Raw genomic sequence first — 21939 nt, 5'->3', positions numbered from 1 at the left:
GTTGTGTGATGGTAGTGTATGCCATATGTTTTGTAATTTATGTTATGTCTGTATATTACATACAGTGTAAATAAATTGTGTTTCTACAAAGATGGTGTTAAGTTATAAATTGTGAACGCTCAGAATTCGACATTTACAACAATAACAAAATAATCTATCATAACTATCAATACTATTGTTTGGTAGCATTGCTTTCTCATTCAGGTTTAACCTTCATCTATTTTATTCATGTAAATACAAATTGTCAGGAATATGTATGGAATAATTTGCCAGACGATACAAAGCACCAAACTATCGATCGGTATCAAAAAAATATCCAAATTTTATGAAGAAACATGGTTGCCAGAAAATGCAAAGCCAACAAATGTATGACATACCGGACATATTCTTTTTTGTTGTCTTCTGTGACTTTGATATCATCGCCTCCTGGCTTAAGTTCATATTGTGTCACCTGACCAAAGGAACTATGTTCCACTGAGAATGTATGGTCCAATACTGATTCTATATCATTTTCTCTGAAACACAAGAGCATATTAGTTTAAAATTTATATTAAAATCACTAACAAAGAAACTGTAAATATATTTACATGTTATTTGGATAAATCTTTTTATTCTCTTGAAGGAAAAATGTCGGGAAATTATCTATTAAGTTCACTACAAATTTAAAGAAACTACATCAATTTGATGTAGGAAATTACACAAAAAAAAATTTTTTTTAACATAAAAAACAACTTTTGTACTTCTGGGTTCAAAAATCTCAATAACCAGTGACTGTTTTATTAGGTACAAAGATTAGGTTGTTAGTTTTCCCATATGAATTGTTTTACATACTACATTTTATAGCTGACAATGCAGTATGGGCTTTGCTAATTGTTGAAGGCTGAACAGTGACATATAGTTGTTAATTTCTGTGCAATTTGGTATCTTGTGAAGAGTTGTCTCATTGGCAATCACAGCACGTTTTCCTTTTTATATTTATATGTATAGGTATTTAGACAAAAGCCAATACTTACAATAACCAGACTAGACTTCTATGGAGTTCAGGATCAACATCTTCTAAATCATTTAACTGAACAGTTTTACCCAGCAGATGTTTATAGAAAGGCATAGTAAATCCTCCATCTAAATAATGTCCATGAAATATGGCTACACCAATAATACGACCAACGAAATGAAAATATGACAAATGTTCCTAAAACAACAGAAAATATCAGTTATTACATGTTATATAAACATGATAAATAGATATTGAAAAGTTCTAAATTTTGTCCACGCTGTGCATAAAATATGAAAAATTAACAACAAATATCTGCAAAACAGTTAAACCAGTAGGAGACTATGGAGAACATCTTTGAACAATTTGATGTCTTCATAGACACATATTGAATATAAATATTTAGCACATTTTCAGCCTTTTATTTTTCGTATATCTTTATCATGTTTATATTGTTTTTCATTCAAATTATTCTTAAGTGAGATTGCTTTGAAACGTCCTATATATAAAAAGTTTTTTAAACTAAAAAACACTAATGCAGTTTTCTGACTTTCGAAAGTGAATTTTCCTGGGTGCCTTTTATGCTTTCATTTCTGAACTCAATATTTACAGATTAAAGCAGCTTTCATTGTCACTCCAATCCTTTTTTTTACAGCAAGAACAAAAACAATTAGTGTTTTGATAAGTATTTACTGTATGGCAGTAAATGTAAGTTCAGATAGGTCTACTAAGAAATATCTTTATGTAGCTGTTAATCACATGCAAGTAGTAGATCTATCTGTTGTCAACTAATTTAAATAATTCAGCCTATGCCCACACTCAGAAAACTCTTGTTTGAAGTACCTGGTTCTTGATTTATAGACGAGGAACTTTAAGAGATACTGACAACAAACAGTGTAACACAAGCATTGTTCTCATAATATTTCAGTGCAATAAAGCATTGTTCTGATTATGTATTTTATGAAAGTATTTCTATTAGTTTTGCCAAAGTGCTTCTCCCTAGATTCCCCTTCTTTCTGATTGAAACAAATTTAATTATCAATCACCGCAAGAGAATTTATCAACTGTAGTATGCAGTCTGATTTTATAAAACACAATCTGTCTATGAACTTACTGGATTCACCCCAGAGTCTGGGTTTATTTGTAATGTATAGATATCATCCCTGGCATACTGGAAAAGACCGTAGTAGGGATTCAGCATTTCATGTGATAACATATATAACCATTCCCTGAAATAAAATAATGATATTGTCATTTAATGTGGTAACAGATATAACCATTCCCTGAAATAAAATATTAACATTGTCATTTCATGTGGTAACAGATATAACCATTCCCTGAAATAAAATATCAACATTGTCATTTCATGTGGTAACAGATATAACCATTCCCTAAAATAAAATATCAACATTGTCATTTCATGTGGTAACAGATATAATTATTCCCTAAAATAAAATATCAACATTGTCATTTCATGTGGTAACAGATATAACCATTCCCTAAAATAAAATATTAACATTGTCATTTCATGTGGTAACAGATATAACCATTCCCTAAAATAAAATATCAACATTGTCATTTCATGTGGTAACAGATATAACCATTCCCTAAAATAAAATATCAACATTGTCATTTCATGTGGTAACAGATATAACCATTCCCTGAAATAAGATATCAACATCGTCATTTCGTGTGGTAACAGATATAAGATCAACATCGTCATTTCGTGTGGTAAAGTTGTGAAACAAACATATGATTAATTCACTTCATGTAGATCCCCTTACTAGTATGTAACAGTGAAAGTTATTTACTAAGAACATGTTAGAGGTGAGAATGTTATTCTGATAACATTTGTATTCAGTAAAACATATCTATATACAAAAGGATCTTCATTATATACCCTACAACTATAGTTTAGTTCAGACAGGTTTTCTGTTAAAAGATGAAAAGATCATTCTAGGGTTATCCTCCTTAGGTAAATGTCTACCTTTGTTGGTTTGAATTTTTTTTTAGAACAAAATTGGTTTTATTTCATTTTCATGTCTGATGGTTAATAATATTTGGTTTCAAGCACTGATTAAACTATGCATAATGTAAATTGAATAAATTTAAATGCAATCTATTGCCCAATGTGATACTCCTTCATATGTAACAAATTTCAGGAAGATGGATTTGTAGTCATCAATTTTATGGAATAGATGAACATGCAGACGGAGTGACAAGAAATAAACCAGAACAAACCTTTATTGTTTTGTAGTTAAATAATACACTGAGTTTAAATATATGTTTATCTCCCTGTTTAAGATTTCATTCCTACTAGGTGTGTAGATTTTTTTGTATTGCATTATATATCAAGAAACAAGTTTTGTTTTAGGTGCTATTCGGACTTATTTTTATGTCTTATATATCAATAACATTTTCTAACTGATATAAAACTGTAGACTCTGACCTATATAAATTTAATCCTATTAATTAAAGAGCAGATTGCTCTGAGGGATACGATTGCCATTGTTTTCATTGACACATGTATACATGTAGCTGAATAATATTATTTTCAAAACTAATTCAACTGCACATGTAAAAAGTAATTTACGTAATATGAATAGTAACAAAATAGCCAATCCCGGTTACAAGTGTATGAACAATGTACTTAGGCCTATTGTGTTTTATTTTTGTACTATCAATTCCAAGTTTACTTTCCACAGCAGTCACTGAGACTCAGTGGGAGAAAAGTATTTCACTTTGTATCTTATCACCTATTTTCCTACATTAATTCTAGGAGGAGCCCCATACCTAACTCTTTAAATATTTAATTTCCTTTGGGTCAGTGATCATGAATCCTTTCCGTGCACATTCCTCGGTTTAAATTGCGATCGTTTTTAATATAATACGACTTTTATCGACAGAACGAGTTAATTTTTCTCAGCGTGTTGTTTTGATTCAGAATTCACGGAAGTGACTTCTTGAAGGGAGACAACTCGAAACAATAATATGGAAGACTCCATTTCGCCTGAAGGGGTGTTGAAAATAAACCTTTACGATGTGGACTACATTTATTTTAATTTAAATGATGCATATGATTTAAAATTATGCAACAACAATAACCCTCAATAGCAGACATACATAGAAAGGATCCCATGAATTAATTGAGTGGGGAATCCAGAGCAACCATTTTAAATTAACCTAGTACCCCTTGAAGTCAAGAAAACTATATGTATGCGCATAATTACCTAAACAAACCCTGTAGTAAGAACGTATATTAAACCTAAATGGTTCTCTATTTTTTATGGAAGTACAATATCAAATATGAGTTCAATAATGGTGACATGTAAGTAAAACTCCACTTCAGTTCTTATATGACAGAAATAGATTTATCGGAATTCAGAGAACTTTCGCATTTTTATCACAACTGGGGAATTCCCTCTGATGTGTTCATGTCTAAATTTATAAAAACACTAAATATAAATACTGCTTGATTATGATTTTCTGTGTTGTTAAAAACACGTATATAAGTCAAGGGAAATATCAAACATGAAGATTATGAAAAGAACATTATAGTAAAGTTGTTAAAGTTCAATCCCTTTGTTTGTTTTTACCTTTTAAACCAAGACAATCATAATAATCTGAGATGCTCCTTAATGTTTAGAATAAAACAGTTGACGTGAGGGCATTGTCCTGAGCCACTGGTATAAGTCTACAGATTGCTTGAAAGCAATCATACCCCAAAAAATCAAGCATAACATCATATTGCATTTTAAATCATTAGAGCATATCATTTCATGTTTTCAGACTCCATGTTTACTATAAGATGATATAATAATATAGTACAATAACAGATTTCTATTTTATTATTATGTAATTATGACAAGTGTACTAATGTGCAGGGTCATGTTATTTGACAACACCACAAATGATTCCACGGATGTTTATATTACTGTTATATGATATATGTCATTCATAAAGCACTGAATCAAAACAAAAACTTTATGCTTTTGACATTATAAAGTTATTTTTGTTCATAAAGTTATCATATAACAATAACAACCACACACAAACAACAAATTAAATTATTCGGAAGACCAAACATGCAATGTCAACTACAAAATATGGGTGTAAGAAGTTAACTGATAGGCGCAGGTTTGAGTAGCTAAATGTATGCATGCAAGTGGAAGAAAATCATGTTCTTTTCACAACTTCTCTTCTTTTTAGTCTATAACTCATTCATACCTTGCAACACCTCCATAATCTAAACCTTCCTCTCCTTTGAATTTTACCATTAATCTTTTCCGTAAATCCTTGGCCCGTAATTTCATTACTTGTCTATAGGAATCCTGAAAGAGAGAAAATATGTTCTTATATTCTCTATGAAATTTATTATATTCATGCATAACACAGCAGCTGCGATCTGTCTCATAATCTTTCATATATTCAGACTTTCAGTTGCTGAAATAAATTTATGATATTAATTTCATTGGGCAAGATAGTAAATATTGAATAAAGACATCCTTCTATAAACTCCAGAAGAGCACAAGTAAGAAGTCAAATGAACATCAATTCTTAGTATTCATCCATGTATTGTTAAGATTTTGCATTCAAATTTGGCTACAGTGAAAGTTATTATTCAAGGAGTGTTATTATCCATTGACATTGTACCTACTAGAGGGTAACTTGCGAGTCTGCAATATGAGGAATGGAGAAATAAATGTAGGTCACAGTGACCTACATGTTTCTAAATGGGAGGATGTCTTACTCTCATATAAATAGCCTTGCAAGTTTATAAATGTTTGCCACGTAAACTAGAGAACCTTACTTGAATGAAAAACTTTATAAAAGTCACTGAACCATGAAATATGCTTTCATATGACCACTATCACTTTGCAAATGTTCTTTTGTTATAAATTGATGTATGGTTTTTGATAAATGGCTGCAGACTTACACATGCATGCAGTCAACAGAAGGTATTTCAATAGTGCCCCTAAATTTTCACTGTGCCAGTGTGATCAACTAAAAATAGACAAGTTTGAAAAGACCATCGAGACCTTTAACATGACACTTTCTTTAGTTCCTGTTAATTAATATATGATGACTTGATAAATAAATTGAAAAACTGATAGAGTATGTATTCCATCAATTGTGAAAGTGTCTAGACGGCCAATGATGAGGAAATCATTACACCTGCATAACTTATGGTGCAAAAAGATGGATTAGCACTTCAGATCTATAGAAACCTGTAAAGTATTAATTATGTCTGGCAACTAAAAATGAAAATGACTGACATTTCTTATACATGTCTGTGATGAGTAGAGCTCCCTATTACACTATAGTACTACAGATAATACTGTAATATCCTTACTGGAACACAGCCAGTTAAAGGTAATTAAGTAATCCAGAAAACAAACACACTCAAATTATACAAAACATATGGCTTATGAAGTGTAATATGTTTGTATCATTACATAATATTTCTGTCAGCTGTGATTGCTTTTTTCAAGGAGAATTACACATGCTTTACAAAGGCTATACTTTTTTTAATGTTAAAATTACAGACAAACGAGCATTCACTTAATCTCAAATTAAATATCACTGAACACATTATTTTGATTTAAATACATGAATTCCTTTTAAATTCATTCCATGTTAAAGTTTAATATGTTGAAAATTACTTTTAAATTTCAATAATGATAATTGTAAAGATCCAGGTGTGATCAAAGCATCATTAAGTAAGCTATAAATAGAAAACAATAAACATTTCAACATCTGCCAGACAATTTGTAACATCCATTCAAATCACTTATCCTTGTCATTTACTCTTTATAAACAGTAATTAGCAAAAACACAATTATGAGCAGGATTTCATCAAAATGACATGTGTTTTCAATTATTACTTTATCCATTAAATCACCCAAATGTATGTTTTATATGACAGGTTTGGTGCAAGAAGTAGGAATACAGTGTCATCCTGAATAATTGCATTGTCATAATAAAGACCAATAAATTCTCAATAAGAGTACATGAAAACTATTTATAAACATCTAAGAATGTGAAAGGAATGGTTCCACTTCACCAACTTTTCTACCTAGAGAATGTATGCACAAAAGAACATCTGTTTTAATGTTTTTGGTACATTACAAAAAAACACTAGTAGAATCTTTTCTCTTTAAAAATTATACAAATTGGGATTGACCTAATTACTAAAATCTAGCATAACCCTAGAAGTAGGTCAATAACTAAAATGGTACACAGATATTGCTCTGGGTGGCATATAACATTATAAAGGTACATATGATAGCTCCAGAATGGTAAAAGTGATGCTAATCAAATAAGTACATGAGTTTTGTGGTAACTAAATTAAAAGAACAGAAACAAAAAATTCAGCATTTTTTCATTTGTAAAAGGGCATAAATCTAGAACGGTAAATGTGACGCCACCAAAATTCAAACTTGATCTGTATTTTGTGATAATTAGCATTAAGTACAAGTTTCATTACATTTGGTTGAGGCAATCTTATATTAGAGAACAGAAACCAAAAATTCAGCAATTTTTCCATTTGAATAGGAGCATAACTCTAGAAAGGTTAAAGTGGCGCCACCAAAATTCAAACTTGATCTCTGCTTTGTGTTAATTACCATTTTGTATTAAGTTTCATTACATTTTGTAGAGGCAAACTAAAGTTAAAGAATGGAACCAACTTGTGGAAGTACATATAGACCTATAGAAGGACAAGGCCCAAAAATTATGCCCCCTTTGCTACAGCCGGGGCATAAAAATAGTTGAGCTCATAAAATTAACTTTTCCCAGTCATTCTATAAAATGAGTTTTGCTGTTGTGTTTTATTTCAACTGAAGTAGTCAAGACAAAGATTTAAAAAAAACATTTACCAAATGCTTAGAGGAATAAAGTATGCATAAGTCAAAGATAATGACATTGGATATCAACTATATATCCTTTTGATATTCTCACTGCAATAGAAGTTTAAGAATATACCAATAATAAATCAAAATATTTAATTTCTGTGGTCCACTGTGAGTAAACCTTACACAACATGTAATCAATTCTATCACTTTATCCCTTTCAGATAGTGTTTTTCTTACCTCAAATATTTCATCTCTAGAAACTTCCATCCTACAATGTCCTCCCTGAGGTTGCAAATTTTGTAGTTCTTGTCGTAAAATTTTCATTTTTTGGACAAGGTCCCTTTTATATTTAGGCACTGGTGATTCATTCTCTTTGTCTTTCGACCTATTGGAACTACTGAAAAGATATATTTATACAGCTATATTCAAGCATGGTGCAGTGATCTACTGAAAAGATATTTATACAGCTATATTCAAGCATGGTGCAGGGATTTTCTTTTATTTGATATATTTTGAAATGAACAAATGTTAAAAACTTTGCTAAGCAATTTTGAAATCATATGAATATATTTTTTTTCACTTTTCTCCAATTGACCCTTTACTACTGTTTGCATTTTTATCACTTAAAAATCTGGCTTGTCATGGTGATATAATTGCCTTTTTGTAGTTTTGATAGTAACATGCAAATATTGAATCCAAATGGCATATTTAATCATATTTCCTAGGCAAAACATTCAAAGATGTGTCTTGAACTGACCTAAACACAGACTTTTACATGGAAAGTAAGCATAAGTTTTAAAGTAAATAGACTATGACTGAGGGGGTAGGGCCAAACAGTCTCCATGGAAATGAGATGTGCAAATGCTAATACACTTGCATACCAAATATCATTGACCTACTACTAGTGGTTCCCTATTACTGACTTAATCACAAACTTATACATTGTTGGTGCTGAAACAGTCAAACACCACACCTCTGTCTCACTTTTTGACTCCATTAAGGCGAGACTAAAATCAGTCTATCAAAAAAACCTATGATAACCATGACAGATGTTCGAATTCTCTATTACATAACAAAACTAATCAAAATTGTCATTGAAATTTACCTTCAGTTATCTTCCTTTGTCTACTGTCTGAGTACTGAACTCACTGAGTAACAGGGTCATAACAAAATAAACAAACCAATATAAATCAAAATCCTGTTCTGTTAAGGTAGTTTGATGTACTAAAAGACTTATAAATAAAAATCATGACTACTGTTCATGGCTGTCGCTTATATACTAAACATTAGGTCTTTAAAAATTAAATCAAATTAACATTTTCTTCCAATAAAAGATCATCTCTATTACTTACGATTGTCCTCCTCTATGCTGTAACAACCTAATATTAGCAGACAACCTTGGATCTGTAAATTGAGTGGTTCGACTATTATGATCAACAAAATAAACTCTGCCATTGCCTGTATGTCTCACTTCCCAACCAGAAGGTAATCTACCCAGGTCTTCTTCACGAATCTCATCATTTGACAAATCTCTAAAAACAATAGCAAAACAATAATTTCAGAAAATTCTTAAAACATTTATTGTTCGAAGGAAAAACAGCTGAAAACCAAATAAATACTACAAGAACAAATTAGAAATCATACCACATCTTCTTTTTTATATATAAACTTAATATTCAATTTTTTTTTAGCCATATAAAGTATATTAGACTATTACATTTGTGAGTTTATGTTTGACTTTATATATACACCTTCTCTATAAAACTTCACTTTTAAGTCTTTCAGGCATCATAATTGTAATTTAACTTTACAATCTGATCTTGAACAGATTTTTCAAAAACATAGAATGTGTACACAAATAATAATACTAAATATAAGTATGGAACATTATTATTCACTAAAAAAACCCAAATTGTGCCCTGAAGTATGAAACAGCTTCATAATAAAAAAATTATATACCTTTACTTTTTGATAAAAAAATAATGTGATGAGAACGTACTGTATACCAATTAATGTCTAAACTAATAAACGTTATACAAGAACATGTCCCATTCACTGACTCTGATAAAGCACATGATCAATCTTAAAGAAAGACAATCCAATTAACAAACCTTGGAACTCTGGGATCATGCCATGTGCTAACACCTGTTCTCGTGTGTAAAAAGTAAACCTGACCTTGCTGTGTCGTTCGTTGTTCTGAAAAAAAATTAGGAAAATATAAGCAACAATATATCACACTCAGCTACCACAATCATTTATCATCCATTAATGTGTAAATAATGGAGATTCTGTCAAGTTGCATTTTACCACAAGCACTTAGATGGTATTCATGTAGGTGTCTCTTATTTATGCTTTACACCTTGCAGAAATATGTTTTACTTCAGGAATACAAGTACTGTTGAAGGGTTGACACCTAAATCCCAATAGATGGTGGCAACTTTTTATAGTTCTGTTATTCCTATTCTAATGCATCACAAAATAGAAAAAAGTACATTATAGCCAGTAAAAGTGTATAAATTTGAGATAAAATAAAACTCTGCTTAGCTTCATGAATATTTTTGATGCATTAACATCATGGCAAAACATAACATAAGACAATCAAAAATGCTCAAACAGAAGATTATTTTGTGACATATACGATTCAGATTCTAATTGGCATTTTTGAGGAAAGACATACATAATATTCAATTTATTGTTTTTCACAACATTTGTTGATTCTTGCTATTCAAAATCTTTTGCTAGCTTTCTTTTATTTTCAATACAAAATTATAATTAACAACTTTTTCAGACAAAAATTGTGAAAAAAATTTACAGTCTTTTTTAACTTACATTGTAATAGTATTTGACTTTGGATACTGTCCCTATTGAAAAGTTTATAAAATAGAAATGACCGACTGTTTCTTTCAAACCACATAATTCTTAATCAACAATTTAACCAGAAAAGTCGATCCTCTTTACTTACCGTATCCGTCTGGTAATGCTACAGCATTATGTAACTGTGAACGATTGAGGTAATTTCTATGTCTTGTTGAACGGCGTCTTGGTAGCGGTGGTTCTTCATTATTATTACTTGAACTACTATTGTTATTATTTGACAATCTATTTGAACTGGATTGGCTAGGTTGTGATGTATTCACCATGATACTGTTTCTCATGCATTCTGAGGCAGGTCTAAAAGAGTAAAATTTATAAGCTAATTATGTTTTATAATGAAAGTAATTTCTTTCCAATTATTTTCTTTTTTTATGCAACTCAAGTCCTTCATTGAAATATTGTTATAAATAATTATAATCTAATAATTCAAATATGTGTAGAACTTTCCTAAAAGATTCATTTCCAAAAAAGTAAGGTATATGAATTGCTCAGGGTAAGTACTTGTTTGAGATGGAGTTCCAATATTTATAAGATCCATGAAATTTGACAGATAACTTATCTAGATGCTTTCTTGTTTCTATCTTATTGTTTTCCAATTTGTGTTTCTTTCTTCTAAATTACATACAATACAGCTAAGTTCACTATGGTTTGTGTACAAGAAGTGTCAAAATTAGGTAGCAATATACAGTTAGGGAAAAAAAATGGTACCCTCATGAATTTTACCATCCTCTTTTTCTTTGATTTCTTACTAATCAAGCTTACTGTTTGCAATCAATATCTTCGATAAATTTGATGGCCAATAGTTAAAATATTTAAAATAATTTATTGTTGTTTTTTCTATGGCAACAATCTGCATTTATTTGCCAAAAAATATTGTAAAAAGGGATGTGAAGATGTCTTATATTTCCCTTAAAATTTGGTGGAAAGTAGGATTTCAATTCCGTGGGGTTGTACCTTTTCTGAAACTATCAACATGCTTCTTTCAAGAGATCAAAGAAAAACCACATGTTGTTCGTCTCATTTTCTGTAAAATTATGTCTCAAACTTGGCGTGAAAAAAAGTGTCTGTAAACATTACAATAATTTCTGGATCTAAGGCTGGACTGTCAAACAGAAAATAGCCCATAAAACATGTAAAAAACTATCTTGATGTTCATATAAAATCTCTTTCAAGTCTTAATAAGTCATCAGCTATTTAAAAGTGAATTTTATTGCACAAGAGCTTTCATATTTGAAAAACTCAGTAGGACCAAATGCGAAAGACACTCCTAACTGTGTATTGCTACCTCAAGAACAAATCACAGAGCTTTTTAATTCAATTTCATAACAGATATAAGGTTAAGATTTTTGTTCAATAGTTTTGCTATTTTAAAAGTAAAAGAAATGTTTATTATTCTGGGTGTTAGTTTGTCAAATATGCAGCTTGCATTAAAATGCTGTTATGACATAAACAAAAGACATTTAATTCCACCACTGCATATTTTTTTTTAAAGGAACATGGATTTGAAAGTCGACAATACTTGTTCCCGCAATTATTGTTTGTTTACTTCAAACAATCCCAAATTATCAACTGATATTGTTCCTAAACCCTGGTCTGAAAAGGTGCAAGATATTAGAACTGATAGTGTAAGCACCTGAATGTAGATTACATACAATCTGCTAATTTCTTCAATCAACCAATTACAAATTTGCATGTCTATACCTCCTTTTAGAACTTTCTATCATTTAAAAAAGCTATTATTTCAAATTTGAAGCTAAATGAATGAATTGAGTGTTTTTTATCACCCAATAAATATATCCCAAAAATAGAAATTAAAACCTTGATCAAACAGTACATCATTGTTTCAGTAATTCTTTGTTCATTTAAAGCAAGTCCTGGGTGTCTACATATTTTGTACAAATCTCCAAAAGAAAGGTGACTTGCAATATTCTTTTTTACCAGTTGAATAGATGATGTTTGGCTGTACCCTTCTGTTTTATAAAATATCTGATGAACTCAAATGAACCCCCCTAATAAACCACATTTATTACTTCTCTTTCATGTACTTTGATGTTTTATAATGTTAAAATCATAAAGCTGGGGATAAAACTTTCAAACACAGAAATACTAGATTCAATTTGTCATGCATGATTTATGGCTAAAGAACTACATCTATTATTCACTAAACTTCATTTTTTATTTTTGCAAAAAATTGTTTTATTTTGACCATACAATTATCTGAAAAGTATGATAAAATAATTGCAAAACAAAGGAAAACACTGTATGTCTTTATGTCATAATTTATTATTTCATAATCTTCAAGCTGGTTTAAAATTCAACAGTATTGGATGCATTGATCCGAAGTTTGTGGTAATGATCAAATTTTGGACAGACATACTTCATCCACTTAACTTATAAATTTTGTGGTAAATTCTTGTTTTATCTATGTGAAAATTTCAAGTACAATCAGTAATTTGACCTACATGTAAAATTCTGTATAACATGACATAAACAAATTATCTAATTATAATTTTCAAGATTTTGCTTTGGACATAGCATTTATAATTTGTATCCAAATAATTTTCAGGACCTATTATATATGTTGATTGGCATATTTGCATATCTTTTTTCTGTAAACCAAAGTACAATGGTCTAGACATATATACAAATAAATAAACAAAGATAGCAATAAATTTTAAGTACAAATTTAAAGTAGGGACATATAAGCAACAGGGCAACTAGATATCGTTTTTTGATGGTTAGGCAAAGCAAAGTGTCGGACAGAAAATTGTCTTTATCGGCCCAGGTCTCCTTCTGTAGTGAGCCCTGCACTTAAGGTGGCTCGGGCCTATTCAAAGTTTCTATCAGAAATGCCGTTTTTTTTATATTTTATTCTTTACAGAAAGTGAATCAAATTGGTCGAAAAAAATAGGGGGTTACAGACCATTTAAGCTCAAAACTTTACTTTTAAACAGGTATGTAAAAGGAATATATCAATGAAATGATAAGGAAAATAGAGGTGTTGACATATTTTTATTGGAATATTAAAAAAAGGTTCTATGACACTTGGTCCTAAGCTGTAATATAAAAAGCTGAAATATAGCTTCAATAAATGAGCAAATAAAAAACATAGGTCACCAATAAGCAAAAAAAATTAAAACCCAAATTTTGGCGGGAAAATGGTGAAAATGGGTGAAATGTCATATTGAGCCTTTCACAGATACACATAATAACAAAATATTCTTTTAATGACATAACTACAATGATTTAACATTTCTAATCAATCAAAATATTTTTAAAAAATAATATCAAATTACGATAAAAACTTTTCGTGCATTGTAATTCATGCATTAAATTATGCGCAGTCGAATAGTCCCGATCCACCATTAAAATTATTTTTTAACACACTTGATTCGCATAGGATTTTTTCTATTAAAAAAAATCATCAGGTTTAAAGTATTAATATGCATTTGTAAAACATATATTTCATCAATGAAATTCCAGTCAGATATTCTCATGAATATCTTTTTTATATTAGATACAAATATTATTAAGTCTGATTCAGATTTGTCTTAGGTAAGATGTTTCAACTGAGGCACTACACAGGCGTCAAAAGGCCTCATTATGGAGTAAAGGGGGTGGCCTCAAAAGGCGTCATCATGGAGGAAAGGGTTAAGCATAGATTTTTTTTTCAAATTGACCATATGCAATACCTCCAGGTGTTAACTTGGATCTTTTGTTTTAAAAACAGGCATATCAACACTAAAATTTACAAAACTAGATCACCAACTAGAAAGGTGTAAATGTTAAAATGTTGGTTTGCAGTACTAGTACAGTCATAAAAGTCATTTAGAATGTACACCTAGGGATAGTACTTTACCTTGTTGGTCTCTCCCATTGTGTGGATCTTGTTATGTGATTGACATAATGTACTCGTCCACTTGCTGTTCTTCTCTCTTCCCATCTACAAAGGAAAGAAAAGGTCAAAGAAAAGAAAAACATTTTTATCCAAATGTAAAGACAAATTATCTCTTTTGTAAGAATTTTTTCACAAAAAACTCCAGGAAATAGGTGTCTCTACCAAAACTTTATATTGCTATTGTAATCTAAATCACCCCAAGAATAAATTTGTTTCATCTTTACATATCTAGGAAACTTAAAATGCTTGATGTCTTTGACTTTTACTTGCACTATGAACAACAATTCTAAAATAAATAATCTCTCAGTTAGAGTCAGGCTGTACGCGTCCAACCTGATAAATAACCTGAATAATTCAGTCCCTCACCATAATAAATCTCTCCTTCTTTCAAGGGCTTAAATTATTTAAACATACATTGGGCAAGCAATGTAGAAGCAATTCTACATTGAAGATTTTTTCTAATCTGTAACAGTCTTCAATATATTAGGCAAAACTTGGGTACTTGTATTTTACCCTAATATCCAATTTTTAGCCTCAGCTATCGATGTGTAAAGGTTTTTTCCTATTTACCAAATGTTATTTCACATTTTTGATCATATGCAACCTCTGTAATATCAAAATGACACAAATTAACTCTGATAAAAAAAAACCCAGCTGATTGCAAGACCTTTCACTGATACTGATGAAAAAAACATAGACAACATTAATATTAGACAATATCAAAGGACAAATTTGATAAAATCTCTTCAATATTAAAAGAGTAATATTTAAATTGAATCAATTTTATTTTACAGAAGAGATTTAAACCCTGATAAAGACTGAATGACATTTAGTTTGCGTGCATACAAATTACGTTAAATTTAAGTGCCGCAATAAAGTGCATTATACTCTTGGATAATAAACAAACTGCGGAGGTACATTCAGTAAACATTTATAACTACAGCGACCAAATAAACTACATGTGACACATTTTTTTATCATGTGAAGGTGTGGGTGTACCATTAAGAGAGATAGTCTACTTAAATGAATAATTATTTTTGGCTGTTTTGGCATGAATATGTTAGATATTAAATTAAATATGTAGGACATCTGCAAATCAGTATAACATAATATTAACTGAAAATGATACCAAGTCTTCAGTAAACAAATTATGTGTCGGTTTTTTAAGTGTAACAAAAGGAAGCTTCATATTTAACTTATAAAGAATATATTAACATCTGCTTGAACGAATAAATCTTTTGTCAATTGGCTTGCTTTCTTGAATATTTAATTATGATATCATAATAGTGTTTATCTTTAGTTTCTTGCTATATGTTAGACCTGAATTTATATCTACACCAAGATGTCGTTAAATGAAATTGGATACACTGCATTTATCATGCTTTTCAATTAGATATGATCAAATCGCTGAAATACCCCCTCTTAAATTATTGAAATTATGTTTTTCTGCATTGACAATAATATTGTGGTCTAAATTAGATACACACTGTAATCAGACTAACGCCCTCATTGGTGTATCTTATACCTGAAATACATATGGAATTTTACCTAGATTATATGCTACCACTAGTACAATGTACAACATATCCATGGGTTAAATAAAGTACAGAAGAAAAAAAGTCCAGCAATTAGAAAATTTAATATTTGTGAAGGAAACACTTAATTGCAAAATGTCAAAATCAGGATAATCTTGACAATTGTGAAAATGTTCTTGCATGGTATTGAGAAGTCTATTGCAGTACCATCATCCTGCACAGCTAGTAAACTCTGCATCACAATGCAACAATTAACTTCCTTTAACAATAAATCTGTTTTGGGACAATTTTGAAGCATACAGAAATTATCATATTATGAAAGTGTTTGTCAATATTTGTGGTGATCAGTTGTTAATTTCATGGTTCCTAGAATTCAGTACTCAACCTAATACATATTTCTACACAAGCAAAGAATATCAATTTCCATGATGACAAATTTCATCACAACCTTACTGGGATCTATATTTAATGTTCTTTTACTTGGATTTTCTTATGGGGGGAGGGAAATAAGTAATTTCGACCTTACAAGTATATATATTTCCTCATTATTCCAATGATAAAAAATTCTGGAATACCCTTTAATGCATTTCCTCCAGTGTCACTGGACAAAACCTTTAGATATATACAGCCATCAATTCATACTATTGTATACAAGAGTATGAAAATGTATAAGTGTTTCTATCCCTAATTTGTTTTGTCAATATCTTCAATACCTCTCTAGAATCATAGGCCATTTTACAACCCAACATGGAAATTTAATTTAAGGTGTAACATTAACAACCTTGTAAACCAACCACAATTGCCCCTTATTATGGCAAAACATAGTTAGTTCTTGACAGAGACTGACAATGACTGATGCAAAGTTATAGATCAAATGGTTGTATGATGGTGGATTCATTTTGTCAGATTAATTTATAGCTATTTCATTCAAGACAGTGCTATGTGGTCAACCAGTCAGCATAGGTGGCAATTTATTATAAACTTGCTACGTCAAAAAAGTTCCCAAAAATTGTTTGCCTGTGAGTCAAACTTCATGACTGTTGTTAGCCATATGTCCATTGGCAAATATTTCATGTGTAGTCAGTATAGGAATTCTCTAAGGAGAATAAATTAATGAAAACCTATGCAGTCAAAGTATGTCCTTTATATCCAAAGGTACTAATTATCATGAACTTTTCCTGTTAAATGCTAGGGAAAATTACGTAATGGGGATAAAGATTGGTTATAAAACAGTAAAATGTTGCATTTTAGCTTGTTTCATTAAGATATCACAAATAAGCAATAAACAGAGTCAACTGTATTTTCATTTAAAATCAGGATTACATGTATCATTTATTTTCTACTAACAGGTGCTGTCTTATCCTTTAAAATGAAATATATACAAATTGGATTTGGGTTATGAGATGTCAAAACACAAGACTCTTAAGTGGCAAAACTAATTGTTTTATGTAGTAACAAACATGACATGTCGTAGGTGTAAAACTCCAAACTTTCCCTCCCTTAACCATTAGTCTTACAAAGACGTAAATAAATCTGGGATAATATCAATAATATTTACACATGAACTACTTAAAACAAAACAAATACAAGTAATGAGAAATGATGTGTCTTTGAAGTTATTGCCTGCAGCAGGGTGGATATCTTTGATAAATTCACTGTCAGCAAAAAAGTTTATCTGGTCTTAAATCTATCTTATTTTCTAGTCCAACAGTATAATAATAAATTTATCTATTTATAACATCTGTATTTGACAAATATCTCTAGATGTCTATCAGATGGGAGGTGTCACAGCTTTTCCATTTAAGCATGAACAACATATGTAGACTTAATTAACAGTGTTACTGAGAATGTGTTACTATGTTTACTTTAATATATTACAACAAATTATCATACTTTGTATTCAGAATTCAGAACAAGATAAATATTTTTTAGGATTTTTTTACTTTTACTGCTTATTTACTTTTACTGCTTTAAAAGTTTTTTCAACTTTTCATCTAATTAATTACAAGCACAAGATCAAAGTCTATCTTAATCTTCATTTGATCCCCCTTTTATTCTAATAAATATCTGCATAAACATTTCCCACTAAGGATAGATCAAATTGATTTGTAGTTGTTTCAATTGATTCTTTGATTCTGATTGAACCCCACCCCCACCCCCCCTCAGCAGGGTTTTGAAGGTTTTGAAGGACCTGCATTTAAGAATTGCTTATATATTTTGATGCACTTTTTTCAATTGCATTTGGGATAATGATGTCTGCAACTCAAGGACAATACAATAATGCTTAAATGCAGATACGCTGTATGCAACAACCTAATGAACTAGTTTTAAGACACTTCAAATAATGCATTCAGTACCAACAAATGATTTTTCATTGTCTTCTTATGTTTTTATACAATTGAATTTCATCATTATTTATAACTTCTATTCACATGAAATAGATTTCCAAACAATTTTACCCAACAGAAATTCATATTGGGAATATCTTAACATTATTTAGAATAAATGCAAACAAAATTGTGACAATAGCTAACTATATATAGAAAAACCGGAAAACAAGTGACAATTTCTAATTCTGAGTGAAAGGATTCAAATCAAACCAGAAAACTGTAAATTCAGAAATTATTGTGTGCATTTATTATTGTAATTTTGTCATTTTAGACTAAAATACTATTATATTTTTTCGCGATATTCAGAAATATCCTGTTTGATTCATATAAAAAATTTCAAAATGCCGGTTTTTATTATTGCAATGATAATCCTGTCGCATTGTTCTCAATAATAAAAACTTCCCAATAATTTATGAATTTACAGTAACCCATATCAAAAGATGTTTTTGTCACTGATTTGCAAATGAAACCTTTATCCGAAGATCAACATCATCAAAGGTATGATTCTATATTAAACATTGAAAATAAGGGTAATATTAGCCGACTTTCCCTTCAGGTAATTCATTTGGATCACTGGGAATCGGTGGAGTATTCCTGAGGCATCATTATTGACTGGACCGAAGCCTGGTCCACCTTGATCCCGGGAAATCAAACATTAAATATAAGGGTAATATCAGCTGACTGACCCTTCCGGTAATTCATTTGGATCACTGGGAATTGATGGAGGTATTCCTAAGGCATCAGTATTGACTGGACCAGAGCCTGATCCACCTCAGTTCCGGGGAATCAAACATTAAGTATAAGGGTAATATTAGGAGACTTACCCTTCCAGTAATTCATTAGGATCGATAGGAATCTATGGAGGTATTCCTGAGGCATCAGTATTGACTGGACCAGAGCCCGAGCCTCCTCGGTCCCTGATATCAAACATTATAAATAAGGGTAATATTAGCTGACTGACCCTTCCGGTAATTCATTTGGATCACTGGGAATCGATGGAGGTATTCATGAGGCATCAGTATTGACTGGACCAGAGTCTGAGCCTCCTTGGTCCCGGGATATCAAACAATATAAATAAGGGCAATATTAGCAGACTTACCCTTCCGGTAATTCATTTGGATCACTGGGAATCGATGGAGGTATTCCTGAGGCATCAGTATTGACTGGACCAGAGCCTGATCCACCTCGGTCCCGGGATATCAAACTGATGACAATCTGTCCACGCACATTATCATTATCATCACTGTTATTCCTCTGTAGGTCCAAACGTTGAACTGTAACAGAAATACTCGGTCGTCTATTATTTGGATTTGCACTCCTAATAGGCATAGATACACACACAGACATTGAAATATTACAATAACTAGTTTTGTACCAGTGTTATTTGTGAATAAATACTTATCCAAAATTCATAAAAATGTCACTTATTTTTATTATTTTATAAAAATTCCTTATTTCACATATATGTTTATATTATTTTTCATGGTTGTTTTTTTTTTTAGCGGATGGTAGTTCGTTGAATGTGAATGTGTCCTTTATAATATCACATTAATGTCAACATGGTATATGACATAAAGTTTAAAACACTCCCCCTGTCAAACATCTTGTTTAATACATTTTACCTACACCAAAGTACAAACTGGCCTAGTCCATTAAGTAGTCAGGGGATACACAACACAAAAGTAAGCTATGTCAATATATCTATTGTACAGTATGTATATACTGCTTTATAATTACCAATATAATTTGTAAATCTTGAGAAAGAGTAAAATTATTTGGATCAAGCGATGAAAATCTTTATTTTTTTTCAACATTGCCAAAAATTGTGCACTTAATCTGTCAGGATTAGCAACAGTAGGTGTAAATCTGTCTGATGAATCTTGACTATACATTAAGTTATATAAAGGTAACCTTTCCATTCAAGGGCAATAAGTACTACAAAGAAATTGTTTTTAAAAAGTGTATGTAAAAATATCATAAAAATCAACCTATTCAAATCTTAATGTTTAACTGTAAATGATTTCTGTTGGGAAGCTTTCCCCCTTTTGGACCTTCAGTTGCATAAATTGATCTACTAGTATATGAATGTAACTCATAACACACATGGTTTACATAATAATATTTACAAATGCTTTCCTCATCAAAGAACAGATCACACCCCAACTATGACTTACATAATAAAGCTTTTCTTGACATTTTATCTATCAGGTTTTTTTCAATCTGATATATTCACCAAACTAAAGATAGATATTGCTATTTTTATAAGGAAATAAAAGCAGTGAAAACAACTTAAGGTAGTAGGTACATAAATGGATGATCTCTCAAATTTTTATGAAGATTTAAAGATTTTCATGCAACTGAAGCATGATAAACTACATGTATGAATATGGGAAAAAAAGTACAAATGTGTAGGATATATAAAAAGAATGCAAATTAATTCAGCAATTTGACATAAATTAATATTTCTGAAGGCCTTACAAATTCTCTTTAAAAAGATGTTATTCTGAATTTCTAATATAAACTGATATCAAATTTAATGGGGTCACCGAATTCCTTCTTTTGAGTACACATAGTTGAATCTGATGCTTAAAATGAAAAGAGTGCCAAAAGGACAAACATAAACCAATAAAATAGACATTTATTTCGATAGTAGACAAGGCACAAGAAAAAACATTTTAAAGTAAAAAATGTTCAATAGTATTGCAATAAAATTAACGGTACCAACTTTCTTGCACCAGATGCCAATTCGACAATACATGTCTCTTCAGTGATGCTCCTGGCCAAAATATTTGAAATCCAAAGCTTATATAAAAGATGAAGAGCTATAATCCATAAGGTCCAAAAAGTATAGCCAAATCTGTGGAAGGAATCAGAGCTTTTCATGAGGGAGATACATTCCTTAATTTATAATAATTTCTATCATTTTGTAACAGCAAATTTTAATAACACAAAAAATCTGTATTTTCATGCCAGTACCGAAGTACTGGCTACTGGGCTGGTGATACCCTCAGGGACTAATAGTCCACCAGCAGAGGCATCGACCCAGTGGTAGTAAAATTAACAGTACCAATACGTCCTGAAAATTCAAATTTCAATTATCTGGATATGTTAAAGTTGCTATATCTCAGTCAGAATGTATTATATTTTTCCATATGAAGTTCCACATGTTCTTATTGTTTCCTAAATATGTCTTGCCTGTGTATCATGGAAAATGACTGAGAGGGTGGGGATAATTTTTATATGGAGATGAGGTGTCCCAATTGTAATGCAACTGTTTACCAAATAGCATTGTGTCCCTTATAAAAATGAGATAGCAAACTTTGATAATTGTTGACAATGGAAACATCACTCCTTTGTCTCTCATAGATGTAACTTTATTGACAATGCTATACTT

General features: G+C 30.6%; 1 protein-coding gene across 1 annotated transcript in view; it reads right to left on the bottom strand.

Annotated features, from left to right (window-relative positions):
• The window catches only part of LOC143046029 (E3 ubiquitin-protein ligase SMURF2-like), a 44901-nt gene that overhangs the window by 6861 nt on the left and 16101 nt on the right, over positions 1–21939 (bottom strand). Inside the window, exons 5-14 of the mRNA XM_076218980.1 lie at positions 19645–19819; positions 14582–14665; positions 10811–11019; positions 9960–10044; positions 9201–9380; positions 8086–8245; positions 5222–5325; positions 2109–2223; positions 1014–1192; positions 378–515 (exon numbers count right to left, since the gene is read on the bottom strand). Of these exons, the coding sequence (XP_076075095.1) occupies positions 378–515; positions 1014–1192; positions 2109–2223; positions 5222–5325; positions 8086–8245; positions 9201–9380; positions 9960–10044; positions 10811–11019; positions 14582–14665; positions 19645–19819 (1429 nt within the window). The remainder of the gene's footprint in view (positions 1–377; positions 516–1013; positions 1193–2108; positions 2224–5221; positions 5326–8085; positions 8246–9200; positions 9381–9959; positions 10045–10810; positions 11020–14581; positions 14666–19644; positions 19820–21939) is intronic.

Source organism: Mytilus galloprovincialis, chromosome 9 (genome assembly GCF_965363235.1).
Source record: "Mytilus galloprovincialis chromosome 9, xbMytGall1.hap1.1, whole genome shotgun sequence".
Classification (NCBI taxonomy): domain Eukaryota; kingdom Metazoa; phylum Mollusca; class Bivalvia; order Mytilida; family Mytilidae; genus Mytilus; species Mytilus galloprovincialis.
This window is presented reverse-complemented; position numbering and strand designations above follow the sequence as displayed.